The sequence below is a fragment of the Canis lupus genome, chromosome 3, assembly GCF_048164855.1.
Source record: "Canis lupus baileyi chromosome 3, mCanLup2.hap1, whole genome shotgun sequence".
In the NCBI taxonomy this organism is placed as follows: domain Eukaryota; kingdom Metazoa; phylum Chordata; class Mammalia; order Carnivora; family Canidae; genus Canis; species Canis lupus.
In genome coordinates, this window is record NC_132840.1 from 45,246,585 (window position 1) to 45,274,274 (window position 27,690).

The 27,690-nt window shown below is 38.2% G+C and overlaps 1 protein-coding gene across 3 annotated transcripts; it reads left to right on the forward strand.

Annotated features, from left to right (window-relative positions):
- Positions 1-292: 292 nt before the first annotated feature.
- On the forward strand, positions 293-27,409 carry DYNLT5 (dynein light chain Tctex-type family member 5). Of its 3 annotated transcripts, none has more exons than XM_072820736.1 (7): positions 293-437; positions 2,481-2,612; positions 13,883-13,974; positions 20,076-20,200; positions 21,271-21,470; positions 23,069-23,165; positions 26,235-27,409. In XM_072820736.1, exons 2-6 carry the CDS (start codon positions 2,497-2,499, stop codon positions 23,151-23,153), a joined length of 618 nt encoding a protein of 205 aa, XP_072676837.1. In that variant the 5' UTR covers positions 293-437; positions 2,481-2,496; the 3' UTR covers positions 23,154-23,165; positions 26,235-27,409. The 3 variants fall into 3 exon arrangements, with proteins under 3 accessions (XP_072676837.1, XP_072676835.1, XP_072676838.1); XM_072820734.1 differs by lacking the exon at positions 26,235-27,409 and adding an exon at positions 23,836-26,205; XM_072820737.1 differs by lacking the exon at positions 26,235-27,409 and having other exon boundaries at positions 296-437; positions 21,271-23,717.
- Positions 27,410-27,690: the final 281 nt, after the last annotated feature.

The window sequence follows — 27,690 nt, forward strand, 5'->3', positions numbered from 1 at the left end:
GACTCCTCCCCCCCCCACCCCCCGGCACTTAGGGGAAAAACTGGACGAGGGTTCAGGCTGCTGCACCCTGAGTCCTCGATGACCTCCTGGCCGCAGGATAAACCAGCCCTCCCCCCGCCCCCCCGCCCCCAGGCACCAGCGGGCTCGGGACGGCGGCCTCCGGGCAGGGACAGCGAGACCCTCAGGACCCTCGGGCAGCTCGGAGGCCCGCGGGGGCGGAGGGCGGGGGCCAGCGCTCGGGGAGGTCGCCCTGGAGACCGGGCGCACGGTCCCCGCGGAGGGCGCGGCGGCGGCGGGCGGAGGAGGCGCGGGAGGGGGCCTCGCCAGCGCCGCGGGCTCCTGCAGCGGCAGAGCCGCGCGCCGAGACCCCCGAGACCCCGAGACCCCGAGGCCCCGAGGACCCCCCAGGCCCCGCCGCCCGCCCCGCGCCGCTGCAGGTAAGTGCGCGCTCTCCGCGGCGCCGCGGGCTGGGAGACACAGCGGGTTCGAGGGGGGACGGCCCTGGGGTAAGGAATAGCGCGTCTACTGGGCCTCGACCTCTCCCAACCCTGCTCCACCCCCCCCTCAACAAATAAGAAACAGTGGCCCCAGATTTGGGAACTGCAAGTGAATCCTGGCCTTTGGTACCCGGCCCGCTCACTGCACCCCCAGCCAGCCCCGCCCCACCGCACACCCCCAAGCCCCCACACCCCCTCCCCGCACACCACCCGCATCACCCCACCACCGACTTCCTGCGTGTCTGAGCTTTAGGGTGAGGGCCTGTGCAGAGCTGGCCAGCCGGTGTGCTGGGGAGCAGCAGTGTCCCTGAGGCCCGACTGCCCTGGCGGCCACACCCCGGGACCCCTAGGTTCCAGCTCTGGCCTGTGGAAACCAGGGAGCAGACTGAGGTCTACCTAGGTTACTTTGGATCAGAACCTGGATGACCCACTTAATCAGGCACAGTGTGCCTGCTACACACAGACACACTCACATAGACACTCACACTCGTTATACATACACACACGCATACACAGATACACAGACAGACACTCACATTCATAGACTCTAATATACTCCAAGCACACACACCGAAGTGCACACATACATTCAGTACACAGACCCATGGCACACAAAGGCTCATGCACAGACACACACACACACACACACACAGGCACACACCCATTTAGGTGCACAGATAATCATTCATATACACACAGGTGCCCACACAGTTTCCCCAGGCACACACATCCATGTACACAGACGCTCAAACATGCAGCCCCACACACTCATGGGGACACACTTGTGCCTACCCAGGCATTCACCCACAGACACACACACACACACACACACACACACAGGAATGTGACATTCCGGTCACTCTCACACAGAGCCACAATCACACACAGGCACAGAATCACACACACACCCTCAGTGCCTCCCTTCCAACACACGGTACCTCTGCCATTCCATGTGCCCTCCATGTGCCCTTTGCTCTTCTCTACCTGACACTTATCACACAGAGGTTTTGTTTTTGTTTTTGTTTTTAAGATTTTTAATTTATTTATTCATGAGATACACAGAGAGAGGGAGAGAGAGGGAGAGACACGGGCAGAGGGAGAAGCAGGCTCCATGCAGGAAGCCGGACGTGGCACTCGATCCCTGGTCTCCAGGATCAGGCCCTGGGCTGAAGGGGGCGCTAAACTGCTGAGCCACCCAGGGATCCCCACACTTTAGATCGTGTCCTTGTCTGCCCTGCCGACTCCACTCCCGCTCCTTGAAGGCAGGGACTCTGTCTTAGTTCTGTTTTACTGTCTAGCACAGTGTTTCCTTGTTAGGGCTCTCAGATTTACAGATTATAAAATAATTTAAATGAACGTCTAAATTTGTATATAGGCAATAGGGCAGTAGACCTACAGCCTAAATTCTGGGACGTCCGTTCCTACTACCACCCTTTTGACAAACGTTGGCTGGAAGGAAGTGGTCTTTCTAATAAAATACGTTGTTACAGGTTAAATTTTGTGTGCTTTCTACAAAGAAAATCACTGTTGCTTGAAAAAACTACCCTTTGGGGAAGACGATTTTAATTTTTAAAATAAAGCATCAACAACAAATATTAATTAGCAAGCTTTTATCAAGATTAATTTGGAGGGAAGGGCAATAGAAAATACTGCTTTTGGGTGTGAAGTAACATCTTTCTTCTACACAAGGCTTTTTTCAGTGACTAAACCTCTTCTGCTATTAACCATTTTTGCTGCAGCTTAATATCTGATTATGTGAATTATACTATACTAATATACTATTGCACAGACAAAAGTTATCAGCTTTCATGTTTCCAATTATACTGTCCAGAATGACAACATACACTAAAAATCACTATTAAGGAAACTGCACTTTCCCATTCAAAAATGATAGAAGAATTATGTTTTTTTAATCTAGAATGAGTCTTGGTGTTAACGTTAACTAAAATGCTTTCAGATCTTTTGTCTGCTGTTTTACAAAAGTTTTCCATAGGTTAGGATGATGTCAGACATTGCTAAAGACAGGATGGCTCATTCAGTAAGGAAAAGGAGGAGTGTGTCTTCTCTGAGTGGTCGTGAATTCCGGCAGAAGGAACTTCATGGTTATACCAAAAAGTGAGTAACTGAATATCTAATAACCTAAATTCAGCTATTGAATGAACCAGTGCATAGTGTTCCTTTGGAATATAAAAAGGGAGAAAATGGGCAAGTGGAATATTTTAAGTCATCTTTTGGGGCTATATTTTAAAAATGAAAAAAAAAAAAAAGGAGAGTGAGAAAATCTAAGTGGTATATTGATTCCAGCAACATTTTTTACTATTTCAAATAGCATCCCCCAAAAATCATCTACCCCAAAGAAATGCCATGTGCAGTGTAGACTACCTACTTCTTTTGTGTCTCCTTAGTATCATATAAATGCTTCTCCTCAGGATCATATAAATACATAGATTTTGTTTCATAATCTGATCATTTGTGGATTACAAATACAATCTCTCTCTTTTACAGATAGAAAATGTAAAGGAGTAGCAATCCCAGCTAATGTCAGAAGTAAAACTGGGAGAAAAATTAACCTCTGCAACTTTTACTTCTGACCCTAAGCCATTTTGGCTACTATTTCCAATATTTAAAGGTAAAGTTCAAAAAAAAAAAAAAAAAGATAAAGTTCCTTTAAAAATTATTCAATAATAATTGTTAGCTTAAATTCAACTTTTTCCAAGAAAATATTTATAACAATAGTCTGACATAAATCATGTTCCTGTGGTTATAAAAAAAAAAACCTGCTCTCATCTGAAGACTAAACTGTCATTCTTATTTGCCTCATTTTCATTTTACATCATCCCTTCTAAAGCATATGAGAAAGTCATATAGAATCAGAACACCACAGCTAAATTTGAATAATTAGCTTTCTTTTTTAATTGATGAAATATAATAAATACAAATTAAAAGTAACAAAAATACAGAAATTGTATTACCAACACATGAGGATAGATTTTTCACTAACAGATACATTTAAGTGATAATTTCATTGATGTATTTCACAGTTAGAAATTCGGACTATCAAAACATTCAGAATGGATCCTCTACCTGAATTTTTTTTTTTTTTCTTAGAAAGCAAACGACCAGCTTCCAAGTACCCTTCAGTACAGAGGCCATTTGGGAGGCTCTCTCCTCAAGCTAGCTCCTACTTATTTTCAAGGTCTTCAGCACTGTCTGGGACTGGACTGTGCAAATGGTTCTGCTTCATGAAATGAGCTAGCAGAATAATTCTGAAAGCTCAGTGGTTATCAGTCAGTGGCATTGTTTTGAAATTTCAGAGTTTTATGGGAAAGCATATACCTTTCTCTTGAAAAGTATTTAAAATATTTTTTTAGTAGATCAGTTTCTTTTTTTTTTCTTTTTCTTTTTTTTAGTAGATCAGTTTCAATTGTATAAAACCTATCCTGAAATTTACTGAGGACCAAATACATTCTGTCATTTAATATCCCCAGCATTAATCCTACTAGGAAGACCTCATCCTCACCATTTTACCATGAAATAACTGAGGCTTAGAGGTCAAGGAATAATTTAGTGACTAGGATGGTCCTAAATCATGAGTAAAGCATATAGGGCCCAGGGATATCTGCCTACTTCTCCAGCGCTGTGTTCTCCATTAGCCTACTTCCATCCTAGTCTCTGGCCATACTCAGTTTGCAGATTTATAATCCTCAGTGCTTTGTCTTGTTTCCAGCCAAGCTGCCATGTTGCTTTCCCATGGGGTACCCTTGTCTGGAATGTTCTTCTTACACTTTGGCTTCCTTCTCCTCCTTCTCCTCCTCCAGGATTAGGTCCAGCTCCACCTTTCTAGGAAGCTCTCTCTAAACTACTCAACTACAACCACTTCCACTTCTGGGCTAGGTTAGATGTTCTTTTCTGTTCCTGCTGCTCTTCTCTTCTACATGCTACTATACTAGGCTGTTTTCTTGTCTGTCTTTTCTTGTTAGATTGTGAACTTATTTGCCTTTACAGCAGTAAACACACTGATAAGGAAGGCAAAGAAGAGTAGATAGACATACTTGGAAAGTCACTTCTGGGGCTTCTCATCGATGAGATGAGCACTTCTCATTGGCATAGATTTAGCCCTCCAGTCTTGGTTTCTATGTCTACATTGCTTTACAGTAGTAGCTAATTCTTAAGATTGATCCCTGGGCATAATGGATATCTAAAATGACTTCTGAATTATGAATGGAAGATTGCATTTATACTCGGTATAATTACTATTAACTGTTTTTAAGGCTGGATCTTTTTTATTTAAATTATGTTTTCATTGTAATATAATTTTTATGTTTTATTTTTAAAAGATGAAATGTCTTAAGCTGGATCTTACTCTCCCAGGATAATAACTGTTAGCATGTCAGCATATTTCTTTTCATACCTTTCTAGTTGTCATCATACTTAGTCTACAAGTTTGAATTTTATTTGCTTTTTCACTTAAATAATTGATAGAAATAAGGCTGAAAGTAGCTCATATTTATTGAGCCCTCACCATGACCTTATTTAAGTCTCACAGAAGCTCTGTAGTAGTGGGTGACAAACTATGGATCAAGGGCCAGGTCCAAACTACCCCTATTTTTGTATGGTCCCCTAGCTAAGTATGGTTTTTACATGGTTGAAAAAAATTTAATAATATTTTTGTCATGTGAGTATTAATAAAAATGCAAATCTAAGTATCCATCAATTAACTTTTATTGGAACACAGCCACACCTATTCATGTGTGTATTGTCTCTGGCTGCTTCACTATAGAGTAGAACGGTTGCAATAGAAACCATAGGACCCACTAAGCCAAAATATTTGCTATCTAGCATTTTACAGAAATGTTGGCTGATCCTGCTCTCTAAAATAGATGCTATTGTCGTCCCCATTTTACAAATGAAGAAACAGAAGCCTAGAAAGGTTGATGTTCCAAAGCCACAGAATTAGCAAGTGGCAAAATGGGCTTTTGTGTATAGACAAGTATTCTCATTCTTTGAAAATTGGCTATCTATGTGTAACCTATGTTAATGAAGCTCTTCTATTCATTCACCTGAACCTTTTGTTTCCCATCTGTGAGTAAGAGCAGGTATTGACAGTGACATCTTTCTTTTGGAAGCTCAGCCTTTGGCAGCCTTCAAACAGTATTTGAACAGATGTGCTTCTCTCATGTTCTTAAAATGGAAACAGAAGCCTGAGGTTAAGTTACTTTCCCAGGATAATGTGACATGCGAGCCAGGTTTATTTTCTCTGTAAGTAGAAAATAACAGTAATTCAACTAGTAGGTCAAGCCTAAGGTTGGAGAATAAAGAGTCTCTCTTTTGTCTCAAACCAAAATTACAGCAATGTTGTATAACAAGAACTTAGAGTACGGATCCCACAGCTCTCTACTTAAACCACACTGGTGGTATCTAACACACTCGTTAGGCCATACTATATTCTTTCACTTACTCATTTATTCAAGGTTTACTGAACTACTCTGTGCCAATTATTGTGTCACATGTTAGGCATGTAAAGGTAACTAACTATAGAGTTTTACTCTGTAGAAGGTCATTTTTCAAGTAAACTGAAAGCCACCTGGTAATTTTTTTTCTGCAAAAAGGAAAATCCTGAATTCATGACTTCATTTGAGATAAATATTTATTGACCAATGAGTATATTCCAGGCATTATGCTGGGGGGTGAACCGCAAAGAAATAATCCCTGGTCTTGGGGAGTTTGTAATCTGGTGGGATAGGTAGTGAACAAGTAATTTTCAGTGTGATGAATTTATCCAATGATTTCAACCTATACTACCGTGAGCTGCTTATGTGCAGTTTAAAAATGATGTTTCCTGATCTGTTTCCTAATTTTGATAAGTTCTTTTGTGATCTAAATAAAATTAAAGCCCCTGAAAGACCTAGATGAGATACAGCTTCCCCCCTTCAAAGAGAGAGAAACTTGAGAAAACTGAAATTACCATCGTCTGAAATTAAACCACAGTAAAAACTCATATTATGTTGTATTTGATAGGTTATGAGACGGTTTCACATACAATACCCATATGATTCTCATAAAAATCCTGTGGGTTAAGTAGAGAAGATACTTTTATGATCTTCAGTTATCTCATTTATTATCTTATTTCTCTAGGGAACAGAGTTAAAAATTTTCCTCATCTCATAGCACAGTGTCATCCCCAATGTGGGTGAGGCCCCTGGTGTCCACCTGATTGTTCCTTTTCTTCCCCTTCCACACTTCACTCCCAACTCTCAAAAGGCACCCACTCTCATATACACAGCACTACACATGCTACAAGAATACACATATTTAAGTACTGTAATTTTCTGTGTATTATGCTGTTTTGACATTTAAAAAATACTTTCTGGCTGGGGAGAGATGCCCCTCCCAGGTCTAGCTAATTCTTGAAGCTAGCCAATGTCTCATCAGGAAACATGCCTGAGATATACATGCAAACTATACAACTCAGAGCCAGCTTCCCTCTACGTGCCCCGCAACACGTAGCATGCAATATTCCTCTGCCTTAACTGGCCCAGAGCCAAGTACCAGGCCCACTGTAATTACTCAGACTAGCTAGTCTTGAATGGCTTCCCGTGCCCAGTTTTGCCTTTTCCTCAGAAACCCCAATAAAGGCTCTAGCCTTATCTCTTCTTGGCTGCTGTCCTGTGTGTCATAACACTCTGGTGTCTTTCCACATAGCCTTGCATGGCATGGCATGTATCTTATCTCTGGGATCTGTGAGTACAGTCAGCTGTTTTCCTGGGCTCCTCCTCTGTGTCCTTTTTTTAAATTCTTTTTTTATTTTTTATTTTATTTTATTTTATTTTATTTTTTCTCCTCTGTGTCCTTTTGTGCCACACCTGACTGACCATCTAATAAAAGAATACGGAACAAGTACTTACCAAGGATTTTGACTTACACAAATGGTGTTGTGCTATAAATCTCATTTTATTTTCTCAATTTCATATATCTGTTCAGCGTTTTTATTTTTTTAACTTGTGTAACTATGGATTAGCTCTTTGCTTCTTGCTGTGGCATAGTAGTTCTTAATATATATCATCACATATGTTTGTATCCATTCCCCTAGGGATGAACATCGAGATTGGCTTTCACATGCCATGTGGAACATTTCATACATAGTCCTTCATTGGCATCTTTGTAAAAACTGTCTTGGGAATGCAATCAAGTATTAAGATATACCACAAAGTTGTAGTAAGTAAAAATGATAATAAATGCAGGAACACATAGGTGCATGAATAGAGAAACAGACCAATGGAACACATAGGAACTTCAGAAATAGACCCACGAATACATGGAAACATCATATATGAATCTTTCCATTCATCCAGGAGCTGCAACAGAATTTTCATCAGCTGCCTTTGGCTTTGACCTCACCTTCTCTTGAGTGAACATTAGTTCAGTGGTTTCAGATGCTCTGATTTTCTATCCACATACTCAAAATTATTCTATTTTATCAGTCACCTTCCATGGCTTATCTTCAATCACATCAGAACTAGATTTTTTACAGGTTGTGGGATTTATCCTTTGTCCTTCAGAATCATTCATGCTCTTGAAAAATATATCCTAGAAGAACACATGCCATGTCATTTTTCTCTCCTCTTTCATTTATGAGGATGTATCTTGACCTTTCTTTCTATTATAACCTTTCTCTTACTGGTGCAATGGGGCCAATGATGTGAATAAAATATCTCAAAGCTACATAAAAATCCAGAAAAAATACTATAAACTAGATGGCCACAAAACTAAATTACCTTACTAGGCAACTGCCACCTTCTGCTGACAGGGGAAAAGTTAGTATGGTTTTGCTCTTAAACATAACATTCATAAAAATATCCTTTGGATGTTTTGAGGCAGAAAGTTCTCAAATAAGTGAGCCTTTATGCGTATTTCATGTTGTTTTCAATACCTTGTTTCTTGAGCAAATGAATCTAATTTTTCTTCATATCACCAGCTTGCCCATTGTGAGCAATAATTATTTGTTGAAAGAATGAGGGAAAAACAAAAGAACAAAAGTCCAAACCTATACACCCTGTTCTATACCATCTTTTTACACTGTGTGCCCTGAAATATCTCCACTGGGAGGCAGCATATAACTTTAGTAGATTTAGGAGTGAAACCTGCTTAAATGATACCATTCAAAATATGGTAGTTCCAGGTATTTCATGGTTATAAATAAAAGAAAGAGATGATATTTTGACTTTCTTAATCTACTAAATTAATGGTTCAAAGGCAGTTATGCATTCAAATATTATTTCTTACTGCAGCTTCAAAACATCTCAGTAATAATGTCTGTGAAAATGACTGAAAATAAATTCTCAATAATAACTACATGTTATTGAGGCTGGTGAGACTTAATTGAAATTACGACTGTCTCTAAGAGTCATAAAAAAGACAATCCTTTGTTTATTCTGTGTAATTAAAGGGATGACCAGCAAGTACCTTTGTAAGAGGTTTTCAGGAGATTGAATATCATGAAAGAGTAAACGTATTCCAACTCCATCACTAATTTTCTTTTTCCTCTTTCCTGCATGATCAGAGCACAGACTGTTGGGTTGGCATGGATGCTTCCAATGTCAATCAGGTACAATATAGAAGGGTTCCTTTTGTTTTTGTGGACCACTGTCTTTCAGCTATTTCTGCATCCAGGTTAATGCCATGTGTGTCCTCCGCAGCAGGACACATGATTGCAAGTATTACTGAAACTTGCATTGGGTGACAAATAGTTACTCTTCTCCCAGGATAGCATTGGTTGATTTGTTCCTTGTTTTCACCAATAATTTCTGCCAGACCTTCAGCTTTCCTGTGTTCACTTTTCATCTCCGTTCCTTCCTAAAACTTGACAACTCTCTTGGATACATTTTGCTAATTGAATCTTTTTCCTTTCTAGCTTCCGATAACTGATGAAACACATAGACAGACAAAATACAAAGAGCATTTTTCACCTTTAAGAAATAAGATCAATAAAATCAAGAAATAAGAAATAAGATCAACTACAGCATTCCCTTTGTGATGAGATTGTGTATCTCTCTAGAAGGATTATTATAAACTGGAAAATCTGGTCATAATTCTACTGAAACGTAGCCACTTGTAATGTTGTGACATATACCAAATAAATGTTTTCTGCTGTGTATACAGCACTGATAACTAAAATTATAAAATTGCTTTTTTTATCCAAAAACGTTTCAAAGGGCTTGAGTAAAGTTATTTATCAATAGAAAATATGTCCTGGGATCCCTGGGTGGCGCAGCGGTTTGGCGCCTGCCTTTGGCCCAGGGCACGATCCTGGAGACCCGGGATCGAATCCCACGTCAGGCTCCCGGTGCATGGAGCCTGCTTCTCCCTCTGCCTGTGTCTCTGCCTCTCTCTCTCTCACTGTGTGCCTATCGTAAATAAAAAAAATAAAAAAAAATTAAAAAAAAGAAATATGTCCTACTTATTTTCCAAAAGTATTCTGAACTGCCGTTGGTCATTCCCCATTTTCAAATATAGAATTTCTCCTATTTCTAAAAATTTACAAACCCATATTCTGGTTTAATGTTAGCTACCCAGATTGCAAGCATTTTTAATATCTTATCTCTTCCTTCCATCTTTTTTTCAAGGAAAAAATATTTTATTTTTTCTGTTCAGCCCAGTCTTTTCTCTCTTCCTTTTTCCAAACTTTCTCATTTAATATGGGAGCAAATAGATCTTAGTTTCAAAAAAATACCATAAACAGAATCTTTTTTAAACTAACAAGTAAAAATTTTCTGTAATTTTTCACAAAGTTATAGTTTTAGTAGATACATGGTACAGAAGGCAATAGACAAACCGAATATTTTCCTTCTGCATGAGAAAGGATGCCAGGTTACAGCAAAATATCTGAAATATCACTCTCCAAAGCCCTATCTTCTCCCCAAAACTAACTCCACATTTTGTTCTCCAGTACTTGCAACATCCCACTTCCAAGTAGCAAACTCTGTATCAGTTAGAATTTGTATCAGTATTATATAATGCTTCTTATAATAATATTTTTTAAGTAGTGACTTAAACAAAATAGAAATGTATTTTTCTCTTATGTAGAAGAAGTTTGGAGGGAAGCAATTCAGAGACCTAGCCTTCTTCTCTCTTCCTGATGTGTAATGTATAAGGTCATCTCAAAACCCAAGATAGCTGCTGAACCTTTGCCATCATATCCACATTCCAGTCCTCAAGGATATAAACAGGATCCTCTTGATTGAATTCATTCTTTTGAGGAAACTCTCTCAGTATCTCAACCAAAATTTCCACTTAACGTCTCATCGGCTTACAAGCCACATGGCCACAATAGCACCAAAGAAATCCAAGAATTTGTCTTTAGTGTAGAGAGAAATATCCCCACAAATTTAGAGTTCTGTTACCAAGGAAGATGGAGAGAATGGCAGGCAGTTCCTGCCATGATGTTTATTACAGCTTTCTCCACAACAGTAGCATTTTGGAAACAGCCTAGAATGACCAGGAGAACAAGTCTGTAAATAAAACATAATATGTTAATATATTAAATACTGTCTTGATATTTAAAATATTAAATGTTAATATTTAATTTAATCTTGATATTTAAAATATTAATGTTAAATATTTAAAGTAGTAATAGATTACTATTTATCAACATAGGAAGTCATCCATGATACTTTTTTGAGTAAAGAAAAAAAAGAGCCACAATCTATCTTACGCTCCCATGTGCAAAATCCTGTCTAAAAAGATTTTTAGATTTTTGTAATGTTACCAGTGGTTAGGTAACCACTGGGGTTAGTAATTTTTTTGTGTAGTTTTACTTTAGTCTTTTTTTTTTTAAGATTTATTTATTTATTTATGATAGACAAAGAGAGAGAGAGAGAGGCAGAGACAGTGGAGGAGGGAGAAGCAGACTCCATGCAAGAGCCCGACACGGGACTCCATCCTAGGTCTCCAGGATCAGGCCCCAGGCTGCAGGCGGCGCTAAACCGCTGCGCCACCAGGGCTGCCCTACTTTAGTCTTTATACTTTTTTATGTTTCAAACTTTTTACAATGAACATGTACTGTTTACACGATTACTGTGGAAAAGAAAAGGCACTGAATGAAATTGCCTTCAGTTAAGTTTTTATTTTTTTAAAGATCTTATTTATTCATTCATGATAGAGAGAGAGAGAGGCAGAGACACAGGCAGAGGGAAGAAGCAGGCTTCATGTAGGGAGCCCGACGTGGGACTCGATCCTGGGTCTCCAGGATCAGGCCCTGGGCTGAAGGTGGGGCTAAACCGCTGAGCCACCCAGGCTGCCCTTAGAAATTAGTTTGCAGCACCTTCTGTTTGCAGACCTATCTTTAGCCAGTGGGTTTTTAAAACTGCCCTTATGACACTTTCCAGTTTCATACTGATAAACGGTACTGCACTGATGATCAATTTCTCAGTAACATGGAACAAAGCAATAGTGAGGACTATTTGTAAAAAAAGCTTCATTTGCTTTTTTGTCTGAGACCTCCAACTTATGCTATGTTGAGTTTCGTACCAATACTACTTCTCTGAGTTTTTAATATGGTGTTCAGTAAGAAAGAAATTGGGTTTTTATTAACACTTGCTCTGAGTTTCAAATGCAGTCATTAATTATTTCAAATAGTCATCATCCCTGTTTTTGTTCTGTCAGAAATGACCGTATATGAGACTTTGTTACTGGAAAGTAAATAGGATATTTGAAATCCAAGTGTGCCTTTCCTACACGTACGGCATTAAGCCCTTTGCTTCGTTCCTTTTTATCTCTGAAATGGGTAGAATAATAACTTGTGTACTTAAGAGAGTCTTGTGAAGGTAAAATGAGATATTTGATGAAAAGCGTTTTTGCAAAGTGAAAAGTAGCACATATAAAATCAGGAAAGATTGGTTTATCTTCAAATCAGGGGGCTTTTGCAACATGGGGTTTTCTGAGCAGAAGCAATCATCTTCTGTGGGTACTGCCCACAACACCTGCAGCCAATGTAGCCCAACAGGTTGGTTGCTACTTCAAAGGGCAGCAGAAAACTGAGAAAAGCAGGTGTTACAAGAATGCAAACTAAATCACTAATCCAGAAATCTATCGTGAAAATGCAGCCATAATTACTTGCATCAATTTCTTGGGATGGGTGGGTAAACCTTAATTTATTATACAAATTGTATTAAGGATTTTTAAAACAGATTATCTGTGATTTTCTTAAAATATCATTTGCAAAAAGTTTACTAATCCCAAACAGCTGAAAACTAAGTATTTTAATCTCCTTGCAGAGAAAAAAAATTGCCAAAGATTAAGAACATATCTGTCATTTAATGAAGGCAAAAACATAGCCTGCTTAGAAAAGTGGTCACTCAGAAACACACATCACCACACATGCACACACAAACACACACACTATTGTAGTATCTCCTTTGAAATGACATCTGTCTTAACTTCCATTTTCACAGGTGGGGTTAGAGCTGAGACTCATTAGTGACAGTTGAATTTCCTCTGAACTAAGCTGAATTAAATGGTGCTGGAGGTACACTGGGGGTTCCTCCTTGTTTGGGTCTCTGGTTCAGCACCTGGATAAGCTTATATTGCCTTGGTAACCAAGCCAAAACCCTTTCTTAGTATTGAAAAGGGTGATGGATACTAGTGACTTATGATAATTGGGTGAATTGTGGTTTCTCTCACCATGTAGGTGAGTTTCTTGTTTTCCTTTTTTCTGTTAAGGGGATTTTGTGTGGTATGTATAAGAGTGAACTTTTATAAAGCATAATATGCCATATATATATATTTTTTTTTTTTTAAGCTTCCTCCTATATTCCCTAGTCCCTTTTGTTGGTTTTGAGGAGAGAACCTTTGCATTGTGGTAGACATGCCATTGGCAATGGCCTTTGAAGCATGTATTCTGTTACCACAAAGACAGACCAGCCCATGGACACTTTCTGAGTCATCAGATGCCTTGGACTTCCTGGGCTTCAACCACTATATTGAGACCTACTCCATGTAATTTCTCTAGGCCCTGATGGTTCCATTGTTCTCTCTTTTTTTTTTTTTTAAGATTTTTATCTATTTATTCATGAGAGATAGAGAGAGAAAGAGAAAGAGGCAGAGACAGAGGCAGAGGGAGAAGCAGGCAAGGAGTCCAATACTAGACTCAATCCCAGACCCTGAGATCACGCCTAGAGCCGAAGGCAGACACTCAACTGCTGAGCCACCCAGGTATCCTGATGGTTGCATCTCTAAAATGTTTTAGACTTAGGACACCGGCCTATTTACCTGAGAGTTGCTTGAAATATTAGAGAAACTTTGCCTTTGTAACATTTTTGCTGAAAGCAGCAATGTGTTTTGTTATTTTTATTATAACTATTGAAATTTGTTTTCTTCCTTCCTTTTAGCTTCACCAGTACTGTCTCTTATATGGATGAACCTAGCCAGTGGGATGATGCCTCTTGCCTTACAGTTCAGATGGAAAACACCTATCAGTTGGGTGTGTTATTTTATCACTCATTTCTATTTTAAACTTTTTTAAAGGTTTTATTTATTTATTTAGAGTGTGGGGGAGGGGCAGAGGAAGTGGGAGAGAGGATCTCAAGCAGACTCCGAACTGAGCACATGAAGCTCACCATGGGGCTCAGTCTCATGACCCCAAGATCATGACCTGAGCAAAATCAATAGTTGGCCACTCAACCAACTGAGCCACCCAGATAGCCCCTTATTTTAAACTTCTGATCTCATTATTAACTTAAAATAATATCTGATAACATGGCATTATCTTCAATATTAGCACAATATAATAGATCTTAATTAAGTGTTTTGATGTGGTTTTAATTTCTTCCTCTGCAAGATGGGATCAAATTGCTTACTTTTCTTTATCAGCATTTCCTAAATATCAAGCAATTCATTGGCAGCACTGATGTGTATTGTGTATTACTGAACTAAGAAGTTTATTTCTGGATATTTCTGGGTCATCCTGTAGAGTAATTTTATCTATGTTCAATTAAATGAAGAGATATGCATTTAAGTTTTATACCGCAAACCCAACTAATGTTGTTGATAGGTGGAGAAAAAGCCTTCAAAGCAAAAGCAAATGATTTCTGGTCCCTTGTTGACAGAGTGTTTATCCCTTTCCGCTGAGGCTTTGGGTCTTTGAAAACAAAGATCTTTGCACCTGCCCCTATGCTCCCAGATGGAGTCCACAGTGAATACCTTTTCCCATTCATGTTTTCTCATAGAATGACTTGTTTTCTCTAAATGTGTACCTGCCCACTATTATCTGCCCACTATATATAATTATTGCTATATAGAAATCCCACAGAGACTTACCAATGACCAAAGGAAGGACTCTATGGGCCAGAGTGGTTCCATCTGTAGCCAGTAAAATTCAAGAAAATTACAACCATCAGTGCATCCCATTAGGCCTTGTAGCCAGTTTTCTACAGTAATTCCCAAGACTACATGGATTTTGAGGCTCCATAATTAGTCAGTCTACTGGTATTTTCACAGTGGCTGGGGTAGACAACTAATATTCCTGCCCTCCAGTGTAATCTTCTACTCCTTCTGGTAACCTTACTCAGTTTCCTTTGGGGAAGCCTGCTACTGCCATCATTACCACTTTTGATCCATTAGTATCCTGCTAAAGCTGACACTAGTTTCAGAGATATAACAGTGATCAATTCTGGGATAGCATATGACTGTTTGATACATCAAGCTAATCAAAACGTTTGAGATTCAACTTAGAAAATGTTGTTTGAGCTGTTGAAGAAGCTTATTAGTCTCTGAAACCTGAAAGAAGTAGTGGTATAGCACCCTTTGCCATCTTGCTCCAATATATGAAGCTTGAGACCAAGAGAGAACCAAATCCTAATGTAATTATTGGAGTCCTAAATACACCTATCTGCTCTTAGACTTTTCATTAGACAAGGTAGGTTTGGGTCAGGTTTTCCTCCACTTAGAACTAAAAGATTTTAACCATTCAATACCTATGACATTGGGCTCTGCATGCTGAAAGGGTTTGAAACAGATTTTGATAAGATAAAGGAGTTGAAATATGAAGTCCTGTGTTTCTTCTTCATAAGCATGTACTTTCATAACTTATTTCCTTAAATAAACTAAATCATCTTATCAATTTAAGAAGTACTGAGTGTTGAACCAAGTTAGAAAAGCAATGTTAGAAATAGCTTAGTATAAAGTATTTCCCATATTTTCTTACAAAAAGTCATGTGAATTATTCCTTTATGATTAAAGTCTTTTATGCTTGACAATCCATTTCCTAAGCATTCAACTAGCCATCTTTTAATACTCAAACAAAAATGTATTTCCACTTCTACTTGTTTCTGAGATTATTTTGCATCTGAAAGGTACTCTGTAGACCTTTGGTAAAGATTTTCTCATATCTACACAATGCAATACTTCCCAAAAGACTGTGGGGGGAACCTGTCAATCAGCATTATTGTCTTTATTTTTTCCAATTCTATGCAATAATATTTGCATCATATAAAAGCATTTTAAATGTTTAGTATGTTTGTCCTCCCTGTATCTGGGTAATTATAGCCAGAATGAGATGAAACATAAGTATAATTAATAAAAAAGAACAGGGAATGGGAAAATCAAAGTATATTTCTTATAATAAAACACCATTTATATTTTCTCATTAATTAATTATTAAAACATGAGTATAGAGAAAAATACAAGATGTAAGATCCAGGATGTCTGAATTTGAATACTAGTCTTGCCAATTCCTAAGTAAATAATGTTTGAGCAAGGTATCAGCACCCTTGACTCTCAGTTTCTTTATCTGTAAGAATGGATAATAGTCCATACATCATAGGGATTTTGTGAGAACTAAATGAAGGAATGCATTTAAATTACTTCCTCGTTCATTATGTTAGTTTCTCAATGTGACTGAATCTAAGATTTCACTTTAAATCACTAAGATAAAAAGGCCTTTTGTGACATCCAGTATAATTTCCTATGAATTACGGAATGAGTTCTCCACAGGACTTTTTCTGGAGCAATGGTTAAAGAAGTATCTGATTCTTTAAAAACACTGACAGTAAGCAGGAAGTCAGATAAGACCTATATTGGTGGCTATTTTTGCTGCCACAGTGAGACAGCCTGCCTGAGAATGTAGACAACATAACAAAAGTAGAACCGGAAATTGGAGAGAAGAAAGAGAGAGAGACATCATTTGAGCTCAGCTTCCATAGGATGATTAGGCACTGTCATCAGATGCTCTCATGGACAGAAACTGTCAAGCTCTCCACCCTGACCTCACTCCACCCCCTGAGGTCCTTCCTGACTGCGGAGGTCTCATTGCCTTCCTACTTATACCCTCACCCAACCTTGCTACCTTCTCAGCAAGAACAATGCCCATCTCCTCCCTCAAAATGAGGCGGCCAACCATAACAACAACACTAATAATAATAAATACCTAATGAGTGTGTGTCTTGAGGGGTGGGGGAGTTGTGCATGGCAGCACTATTCTAAACATTTTGAATATTTTGCCTCATTTAATCCTAACAAAAACAATATGCGATAATTCTTATTATTACCCCAATTTGAGGAAGCTGACACACAAATTCAATAACCAAATATTTATTTATTGTACCTTAAATCTATTTTTGTGACAAGTCTTTTTTTTCTTTCCTTTTTCCTATTTTTCTTTTCCTCTCCTTTCTTTTTTTATCCCAACCTTTCTTCAGATCTTGGCTTTTTGATTTCTAAAAATATCTTTTCCTCCTAAAGAAAAAAAATCCACTCAAAAAGAAAAAAAAAAGAAATAGAAAAAAGTTCTGCCATTCCCATTAGTTGACTTTGATAGTAGATTACGGATCTCATTTGGGAAGTCAAAAGCTGAACATTCATTTTTTTCTCTGTCTTTGCATCTCAGCATCCCAGCATGAGCAAGGCAAGGGATGATTCTGGCTGCACAGGGGAGAAGTCACAAAACAAATGGAAAAAAAAAAAAAGAGTCCATGATGATATTTCAAAATATCTTCAAAATAGGATCTGGTAAATGAAATTTTAAAAAACATACACATACACACAGTCAAGTGCAGAAAGGACATTGGTACAGCTAAACAGTAGGGGCTACTGGAAACAGAGACTCAAGTGCAACCAAGATTCTGTGTTTCCAGCACTAAACTGGGTGTGGGCCTCCTTCTCTCATTGTGGCCTGGCTTCCTCTCCATGGTGAGAATCATGGCCTTCTGCAGTTCCTCAGCATCACATGTCATAACTTTTATCACCATAAAGAGGTTGGCTTTTTATTCCTAGTTTCGGTTTAAAATCAAAATTCTGAGAAAGGATTCTAAGTGGTCTGGCTTGTGGGCAAGTGCCACTCCTGGGCCAATCTACAATAACCTGGACTTGGGCTCAAGGAGGTGATGGTAGATCCTAAAGAACCATCTGGTTAGAGATGGAAAACTCATCTTCCTAGGAGGCAAGTTGCTGTTCCCAAATGACAGAGAGGAGTACTAAACAGATAAATATTGAGGGAATTCACTATTTGCTGAAGGGAACAATGCATACAAGCTATGTGGCCAAATTAAGTTCCATGTGAGTGATGTAGGCCAAGGTATATGCAATATGCTTGCTTGGCAGGAAGGAGTGAAAACCAGAAAGATATAGTTAGAACATATGTAATGTACTTAATTTAGTTCAAGTCAATTGTATCATCTTTAAATTTCTTGAATAGAAAGGGGAAATCACCCTCAAATTTAGCCTTATGCAAATGAAAATGTAAAAGAGCCACAGAGGCTTGTAGGTACATACATTGACCCCATGAAAGAGGAGCCGTCAGGACCAAGCTGGAGTTATAAACCTACAAGCCTACCGTTTTTATAACTGCTTGTCTGTCCTATAGAATGTAGATTTCTTGCTAACTAAATATTGGGGTTAATCAAAATACCGATCAGATCAGGTGTCTCTCCCTTACCTATCCAGATTCATTCCCCAGGCTGATTTAATTGAACAATTCTTATATAATCATCAGAATACAAATACTATATATTGAGCCCCAGGAGGCTGACCTAACTCACCTACAGGGTGTAGCTTCTTTCAAGGGAGCCCTTTCCACGTGCTTCTTCTGGATCTAGTAAGAGTTCCCTTTTCAGGTCCATCAAGCCTGGAGTGGGAGGTAACACCCTCAATCCACTAGCCAAGGGATACTGCACCATCCTTTGGTCCTACATCCTGCTCAGAACTTCCTAAGGAGTCTCTTTATTAAATCCTCCTGGAATTGTCCTGCTTTTAGTGTGCCATGTATTTCTTTAGACTCTGATACAGTGATTAAAAATAAACACTTAAAAGATACTGATGACTGTTAAAATAGAATCGGATGTAATTCTTGATCTCATTCCTTTATCCGTATCAACTCAGCAAATGATTGAGTCGCTATATCCCAGGCTCTGGGCACATGTACATGCTGTATAATGACAGAATGATGATGAGGTTAATATTCCCTGGAAGTACAGGGAAGATTCCTGGGATGTTGGATAAAGAAGATCCATCTGAAACTTTATGTCCTGAACACTAAATGTGGTTAAGGATATAAGCTCTCAAGTCAGATAAAACAAGAAGTACATCCCACTCTGCCACTGTGTGATTCTGAACAAGTCACTGAATGTATTTAAACCTCTGCTTTCCCATGTATAAAATGGAAAGAATAGTAAAATTCACCCCAAAGATTTATTGGAAGATTCTGTAAGGTAATAAATATATAATGATCACAGTACATGACATGTAGAAAAAGCTCAGTAAAAGTAGTTGTTATATGTACTATGATCATTACCTCTAAAATGTTTACTTCTATTTGAAATTTAAAAATCATACATTAAATATTTCCTATGCTTTTAGCATTGTATATTAGACTCTGAGGTAGATAAAATATGACCTAGCTTACCATTTCACTAGGAAGAAAAGCAGAAATGTTTTCGCTATGATCTGGGAGATTGGGAACAATGGGGACCCAGGGTACTGGGAGTACCAAAAAGAAAGGAATGATTTTTTTTTTTAACCTGAAGAGAGGAGAAAGGCTTCCTGGAGAAGAAGACATTAGAGCTGGCTGTGAAACATGAGTGGGTATTTCTCAGATGGACACAAACATCCCTTAAAAGACAACTCTCTATGTAGATGGAGCAGCATCTACATAGAGAGCTATGGCAGGCGGTGAAAGGGCTAGAGGTACTGAACCTTAGACTTTGCTAAGGGAAATATCATGGCCAGATCTGGGTTTTAGAGGGACCCTTCCAGTTGTAGTGTGATATACATAGATTGAAGGGGGAGATAAAGAGCTGGGAGTCAGTTAGAAAAATGTTACCATTTTACAGTAAGTCATTAATACTTTCAATATCAAACCTCAATGGTACTGAATACACTCTTTAGGTAGCCTAGTAAATGGATGAGCATGTTGTCTTCTGGTCCTCTGCCAGAAAACCTAACTGGAAGCCTAATTAGGACTATTTTTTTCCCTTAAATAGGACCACCCAGAAGATTAAATGTCTCTCCATGATTCAGTTCTCCTTTGATTAGCCTATGGGTGGGTGGATGTCATTTGAAATTACTTAGAAATTTCATCTGTATTTTCAGGTCCTACCAAACATTTTCCTGTGGTCATTGTCAATCATATCCTGAAAGATATCTTAACTAACTATCTACAAGAAGAACAATATGAACCAGAGCTCTGCAGACAGATGACTAAAACGATTTCTGAGGTATATGTGTGATTTGACTGAAGAGTTCACTAAAACTAGAATATTGCTAAAAGGACAACCCCCTACTTTTTTGATGAAGGCAATTAATTTTCAGTAGTAGAAAAAATGTTAATTTATATTTTATGAAAATATTTATTAGGTCATATTCTGTGTATGTGTGTGTGTATAAAAAGCCTTTGTCTAAAACAACCATTATGTGTATCATTTTGCAGGCATTTTGTTTAAAAAATGTTTATAACTGTTCCATTTATTAAAAAAACTTGCTGTCGGGGATCCCTGGGTGGCACAGTGGTTTGGCACCTGCCTTTGGCCCAGGGAGCGATCCTGGAGGCCCAGGATCGAATCCCACATCGGGCTTCCAGTGCATGGAGCCTGCTTCTCCCTCTGCCTGTGTCTCTGCCTCTCTCTCTCTCTCTCTGTGACTATCATAAATAAAAAAAATTTAAAAAAAGATATTTATAAAATAAATAAATAAATAAAAATAAAAAACTTACTGTCAAAGATATATTTTAATGATCATTTTCTCTTCTTCAAGGTAATTTCTTGGAGTGCATCAAATATAGATATTGTGGCCTTTAAATACATTTCTATTTTTATCAACTAAAGTGCTGGCACTCCATTAGCTTTTCTTTACTTAATTCTCTATAACAAATTCTTTAATAAACATTCATGATTAGTCATATTACAGGAGACCAGACGTGTGATCCCTTAATTAGACATAAACAACGTGGCATAATTCTCATGCCAACATTCTTTGAAGGGAAGCCATCTTAACATAGATTTTCAAAGAATGTGATAAATCCTTTAAGTCCTGTTCTCTGGATTATAGTTTTTCCATGTGTCTTAGGAAATGTAGATTTATTGCTGGTGCTATAATTTTCTCCTTAAATATCCTATCTCATGAGAACAGTGCTTAAAGGAAATCATAGTTAAGTTTCTATAATTACTGAAAATATCTACAACACATCATGTGATTTTCTTAAATCCACCATATTAATGACAAAGATAGACTCCTAAGTTTCAGTGTGGCTAAGTGAGGACCTTTTTGTTGTTTTTCTTTTCATTTCTAGGTTATTAAAACCCAGGTGAAGGACCTGATGATTCCACGGTATAAGCTAATTGTGATTGTTCACATTGGACAACTGAATAGTCAGAGCATTCTTATTGGAAGCAGATGCCTCTGGGATCCTAAAAGTGATACCTTTTCATCTTATGTTTTCAGAAATTCTTCTCTCTTTGCTCTTGCAAGTGTCTATGCAGTTTACTTTGAGTGAGTTCTTACTTTCTTAAATCAAGAAATAAGCTGTATCTATGTACACAAAAGCTTTACTGCCCAAAAGTTTGAGAAGGAAACAACGGGGGATCCCTGGGTGGTTTAGTGGTTTGGCGCCTGCCTTTGGCCCAGGGCGTGATCCTGGATTCCCAGGATCAAGTCCCGTGTCGGGCTTCCAGCATGGAGCCTGCTTCTCCCTCTGCCTGTGTCTCTGCCTCTCTCTCTCTCTGTCTATCATGAATAAACAAATCTTTAAAAGAGAGAGAGAGAGAGAGAGAAGAAAACAACATTAATATTTCAAACAACTGGAATTTTTGAACTTTTTAATGCTCTTCAAAGAACTGAGGGAGGGAAAGGTGGCACAAGAAAGACTCTTGTTTATCCAAAGGAAGAACTAAGTATTGGTTCTGCTGGATTGTTTTTCATATACATGATTTCTAATTTAATATTACTATTGGTACTAATTATTTTAATTACTCTTTATATAGAGAGTGAAAATTTCCTCTGTGTGTGGTTTTTTTTTTAATGAAGAAAAGTTTAAGAAAAAGTGACTATGTACCCTGGCCAATAAAGGACAGAAGAATATTCAACACGGTATACACAAATGATAAATGTTAATGTGTCTCAGTGCTGCATATAAAAGAATACTGGTTTTCATTTTGTACTTAATAAATTGAGCAGCATTCATTAACTGCAATTATTGTTACATGTACCTGACAGTTGAAACTGCTGAGGTAGAATTAATGATTTCATAACAATTATTGTAGTCCCACAGGGCTGCTAGCTAAAACTAGCAGCTCTTGTGGGTTGCCTGCACTTTACAAAATTGTGGGAGAACTGAATGTTGGCTCTCCAGTAATGGAAACTATAAAGTGAACAAAGGCTTTTAAGGCACTGCAGTAGACATTGCCGTATTAAATATACATGATGTTTAATAGTAAATGTATCTGTAACGCTTAAAATCATGTATTGGAGAGAGACACTGCTTTTAAATATACACTGCCTGATGTGCCTTTAAATAGGCTTTCCTTGGCTAACAAACTTTTACACAAAATATAAAGCTGGCATCTTAACAAATAAAACGTGTATTTATTATTCTGTTCCTATGAATTGAATGCTAAAGTGACCCAGTGCAGTTTTGAATGGATGGCACTGAAATTTACAGGGCTGAAATTGCTTATTATTCTGCTGGTTAATGTAGCTTGTACCATGGATCATTTATTTTTACGGAGCTTTCAACCCTTTGTGTGCATATAAAATGATGCTGAGGTGTTGTTTCTGGCTGGTAAGTGAACTGCCCAGAGGACATTTGTTAAAGGTCAAAGACAAATTGTACACATGTGGAGAAAATTAGCAATGCTATAGCCCTAAGGAAAAAAATTATGTGTAATTCATATCAAAAAGAATTTTGCAAATGAGAAAGCAGTCAATGCTCTATAGTTTTTAAAATGTATTGATGTCTTATTTTCCCCAAAACTTATACTAAAAAAAATTGAAAAATGTATACTTTTAAAATCCCTTGCCTTCTGTTTGTCGTGGCCCTTAAGGTAGCTTTTCAACATGAATTAGTGAATTTTCATTATGTTTTCTATTAGTGCTTTCGTGGGAATGTGTCTGTGTAATAATTCATCGCAACCAGTATTTGTCAATCTCCGTAGGCCAGTTCTGAATCTGGATTAGATCATAAGTACAGTAAGTAAATGAGCTGCATATTTTCATTACACATTTGCAAACATCACCCCTCTTGGAGCAATAGCAAGGGAAATCGTATTGCAATTTTGCACAAGTAAATCAGAATGGAGAAAATTCCTTAGTACGTGGAGAGTCCATTATAAAAATGGCTTTATTTTTTTGGTCTTAAAGTCTCATCCATGAGATAATTTCTTACCATCTGTCCTAGGCTGTGTTAGGAATCAAAACCTTAAAAAATGATGGTAGTTAAAAAGCAAAAAAAGGAAGCAGTTAAACAGCATATTGCCATGTACTGTAATTCAGACAGTCAATGATGAATTACAGCAATTAAAGAGCAGCATAAGACCATACAGTAAAGTCTCACTAATTGCAGCTAACTTGGAAGGATGCTGGTTATCACAAAAAGCCTTATGATAGGAAATTTTGATGGATGCATTAGCTAACACCATGGAAGCAATCAAAACATAAAATACAAATGTAGCAGGTCGACACATTGTATACCTTATTTTTTTTTTTTTTTGTATACCTTAAACTTACAGGATGTTATATCAATTATAACTCAGTTTTAAAAATAAAATTTTTTTAAAAAAAGAAATGACTCAGTAAATATGAGGGAATTGTTTTACTTTGAGACACCCTGAACTTACCTAGTATTTTGCCTTCCCAATAGGTGTTCCTAAAGTGACCTCCTTGTTGCCAGACCTGCCATGCCAGCCCTCATCACGGAGCCCTCAGTCATGCTTTTCCCTACACAAACACCCCCTTCCACTTTTAGTGACTTTCTTCACTTTTCAGCATTAAACTCTGGTCTTGCCTTTTCCCTAAATCCTTCTCCGTCCAGTTCTTCCTTCCTGTTACCTCTTTGCTTTAATCTCTAATCAGTCAGTCTCCTGTTTGTTCTCTAGGTAATTTGTGAATGACAATTTTGTTTTCCCTACTAGACTCAAAACACCTTGAGTCTGTGGACCACATATCCTGACAGTACCTAACAATAAAATTGAACACATTTTAACTTTTCAAGCAAAATCACATGCAACGATTGCGGTCTGCTACCTAACCTCCACAACAGAGATAATAGTAACACACAATTTAACTCTAGAGGAACTGGGATCCTATAGGGATGATAAGTACACAAGTAACCACAGTACAGGCTAGAATATGTTTTCATAAGAAAAGTCCAGAATATCTTAATGTGCTTAAGGGAATCAGAGAAGGCTTCATGAAGGAAGTAGCATTTACCTAGACTAAGAAGTTGCAAAGTAGGATTTCAACAGACAGAGGAGTTCGGAGTACAGGAAGAAGTCTAGACTGGATAAAACACAGTGTTCATGAAGATCAATAGTTAGAACTAAGACTGGAAGGGTCCATGGATGGTAAACTGAATGTCTGGGCAAGAAAGCCACATTCAGATCATGCATAATCATTGAAGGCTTTTCATTCAGTTCATTGTGAAATAACTCTTTAAGAAAATGAATCTGTCAATAAAGAATGGGAAGACCCCAGGAGAAGGAAGAGGTAATGAGAGGCTGAACTGAGTGATGGAAAGGAGAGGACAGTTGTATGGAACATTTTAGGGATAGTCTTCATGACCAGACAGAGGGGAAGGAAGAGTTGGAGGTGACTCAGGCAACAGGACAAAGTGGCTCTGGGGATGTTTGCAATCTCAGGTCTAAGTCCTGCTGTCCTAGTCACTAGTTAGTTAAGTGATCTTAAATAAAGACAAAACTCACTTGGGCTGAAGCTTCCTCATCTTAAAGCAGAGTAGTGATAATGCTGGTATCACAGAGTTTTAGATTGGCAGACGGTGGCAGGCTGGAGCCCAATGCTGACTCTAAGGGAGGCCCAGGAGGGGCTTGGAGGTGCAGCCTTGCTTGCTAAAAGAAAAAAAAAAAATACATGTTTGCTAAGCATTTAACAGATGGGAAAGCCTCAATCAATAGTAGCTCCCCTGATTATAGTTGAAAGTTTGAGTCTGGACAACTAGATCAATGGTCCTGGTAGCAAAAATAAAGAAGTCAGCAAGGAAGAATTTGAGGATGAAAATACTAAACTCACTTTTTCACTTGTTGAATTTATAATGGGACGTTTAGATGGAAATAGCCCGAGGCAGCTGAAAAAGTGGGGCTGGAGCTGAGCTACATCAAGGTGAGAGATTTCGACTTGGCAGTCATCCAAATTGAAACCTAACATCTTCCTCCTGCTGTATAAAATATTCATTAGCAGCAGCAGCAGCAGCAAGTATAGTGAGTACTAATAGCAAATTACTGAAAATTCAGTTAAGTTGGGACATGTCAGCAGGAAACCCTTCCCCAGAATCAATACAAAAAATTTCCCTCAAAACCCAAATTAAATGATGCTTTTATTTCTTTATATTTTTGCTGTTAAAAATTTCTGTATGACCATTTCTGTTGCCAGACATCATAAGAAAGAAAAGATCCTCTCAAAAATACATTAGCATCTTGAGTGGAAGTAACAATGTTGTTGTCTGTTGTCATTGTTAATAGAACAACTTTAAAGAAAATGTAATAGGATTCCAATGGATTATGTGCTGGGAAATTAAGCGCTACTTCAACTCATTGATTTTTTTAAAACTGTTGAGAATTATCCAGCCTAGGGAGTGATTTAAAAAACAACAGTTGAGAAATGAGGACTTTTAAACCTAGGATTTTAGAGAATGAACCCTTGCCTTGTTGGGACCATTACTTGACCTGTCTTTCTAGATATTATAAAAAATGCATCAAGAAAAGTCAGTATTAGATAGTTACTGATAATTTACTATGCTTTTGTATTCTCGGAATTCTTAAGGTAGTGGCCTGCACTCACCACCTCTGCTACTCCCACCTTACCCTCCTGCAATCTGTTCACATCCCCCACCAATGATGCTTTCACAAACAGTGGAAGTGGTGGTCCAGGCCAAATCTGCCACACATTTCTTCAGTCCCATTCCACCTCAGCTCTCTTCTGAATTCATTTCTTTTGAGCAGCAATGTGATGTAGTTGTTTTTTGTTTGAAGTTTTTTTTTTTTCTCTTTTGTTTTGTTTTAAAGATTTTATTTATTTCTTTGACAGAGCACAAGCAGAGGGAGCAGCAGAGGGAGAGAGAGAAGCGTTGGCTTGCTGAGCAGGGAGCCTGATGTGGGGCTCAATCTCAGGATCCTGGGGTCATGACCAGAGCTGAAGGCACACACTTAACCAACTGAGCCACCCAGGCGTCCCTGTTTTGTTTTAAGCACAGATTTGAAGACAAATACTCGTTTTAGCTTTCAACTTTTGGTAGCTGTGCAACTTTGGGTAAAGTAGCCAATGTCCTGAGCCTCAGTTTTTTCAAAGGTAAAAATGATTATAATGATGATCACTACTTGTTATTGATCAGTCATCAATGACCACCATTCATGTTCTTGCGCTGAAGACAGTATACATGTAAAATGTCTGGCCTATCATAGACCTTCACTCTGGGCATCCAATTGCTTCCTGCAAATCCTGTTTTCCTAAAGAATTGAGCATATGTTTTAGCAATTTCTGTTCCCACCATAATGTAATACCCTAGATTGCTTGGTTCCTTTCTGTTCAAAGTCTTAATCATCTGCCACTGCCATCTTTAAGTGTCAGATAACTTATCAAGTCCACATTTATTATAAAATCCTATTTTTCCCCAAATTTAGCTTCTTTTTGCTAATCTCTGCCTGTTTTTATACTTCCAGTCAGATATACTTCAGTACTTTCTTACTTTCGTTTAATGTTTTTACTTATTGCTACTTATTTTTTCCTTAGAGTCTATTTGAACTTATATGTTCTCATCCCTTCTTCACATGCATGAGCACATACTAGAATAGTACTTTAATGTTTATTGAAGCTTAAATATGTTAAGTATCTGATTAAAGTTTCCTGTAATTTCTCCTCAGTTTCTTTCATCACTAGTTTAACTATGGTACACAACTCCCACCCCCTCCACCCTCCATACAGGACAAAACTTGAAACTTGTGATTCTCCACCCACCCACTAGGTTATTTCCCTACTTTGCAAGGATGAAACCAGTATAACCAGTATGGGAAGCATTAAGCTTCACTTTCCATCTGTAATCAAAAAAGGAAAATTGTTGTTTCCCACAGACAACAAGGAGGATGGATCATCTAACTACCAAAAGGACAGAATACACAGCCTGATTTACGTGGGAGGTGCTGGGAAATCATTTAAAAAATTTGTATGAGAAATAGTAAGGAAATTTGTATGAGAGAGTAAGGAAAAATAAATTACATGTTGTTAGTTAATTATAAAAATACATTGTATTTTTCTTTAAGAAATTTATTCTATATCAAGAACTTTACTTTGGTAGGAGAGCTAAAAAATTAAAACCACAGCTAAGTTGCTTATTTCCACCCCAGTTCATAAGCACAAGTAAGGACCTTCTAAGTATCCATTCTAGAGAGCTGGGTCAATGTGACGAAAATTATACAATTAGGAAATGCCCTTAAGCATAGGCCAGCAAAGGGTAAGGGGCCAGACAGTAAATATTTTCAGCTTTGTA

Bases quoted from the DNA above. Each gene is read 5' to 3' on its own strand.
- DYNLT5 (XM_072820736.1), top strand. From the start codon at position 2,497: ATGATGTCAGACATTGCTAAAGACAGGATGGCTCATTCAGTAAGGAAA. The intron at 20,201-21,270 runs GTATATGTGTGA...TTTCATTTCTAG, and splicing joins TGACTAAAACGATTTCTGAG to GTTATTAAAACCCAGGTGAA. The intron at 21,471-23,068 runs GTGAGTTCTTAC...GTTTTCTATTAG, and splicing joins GTCTATGCAGTTTACTTTGA to TGCTTTCGTGGGAATGTGTC.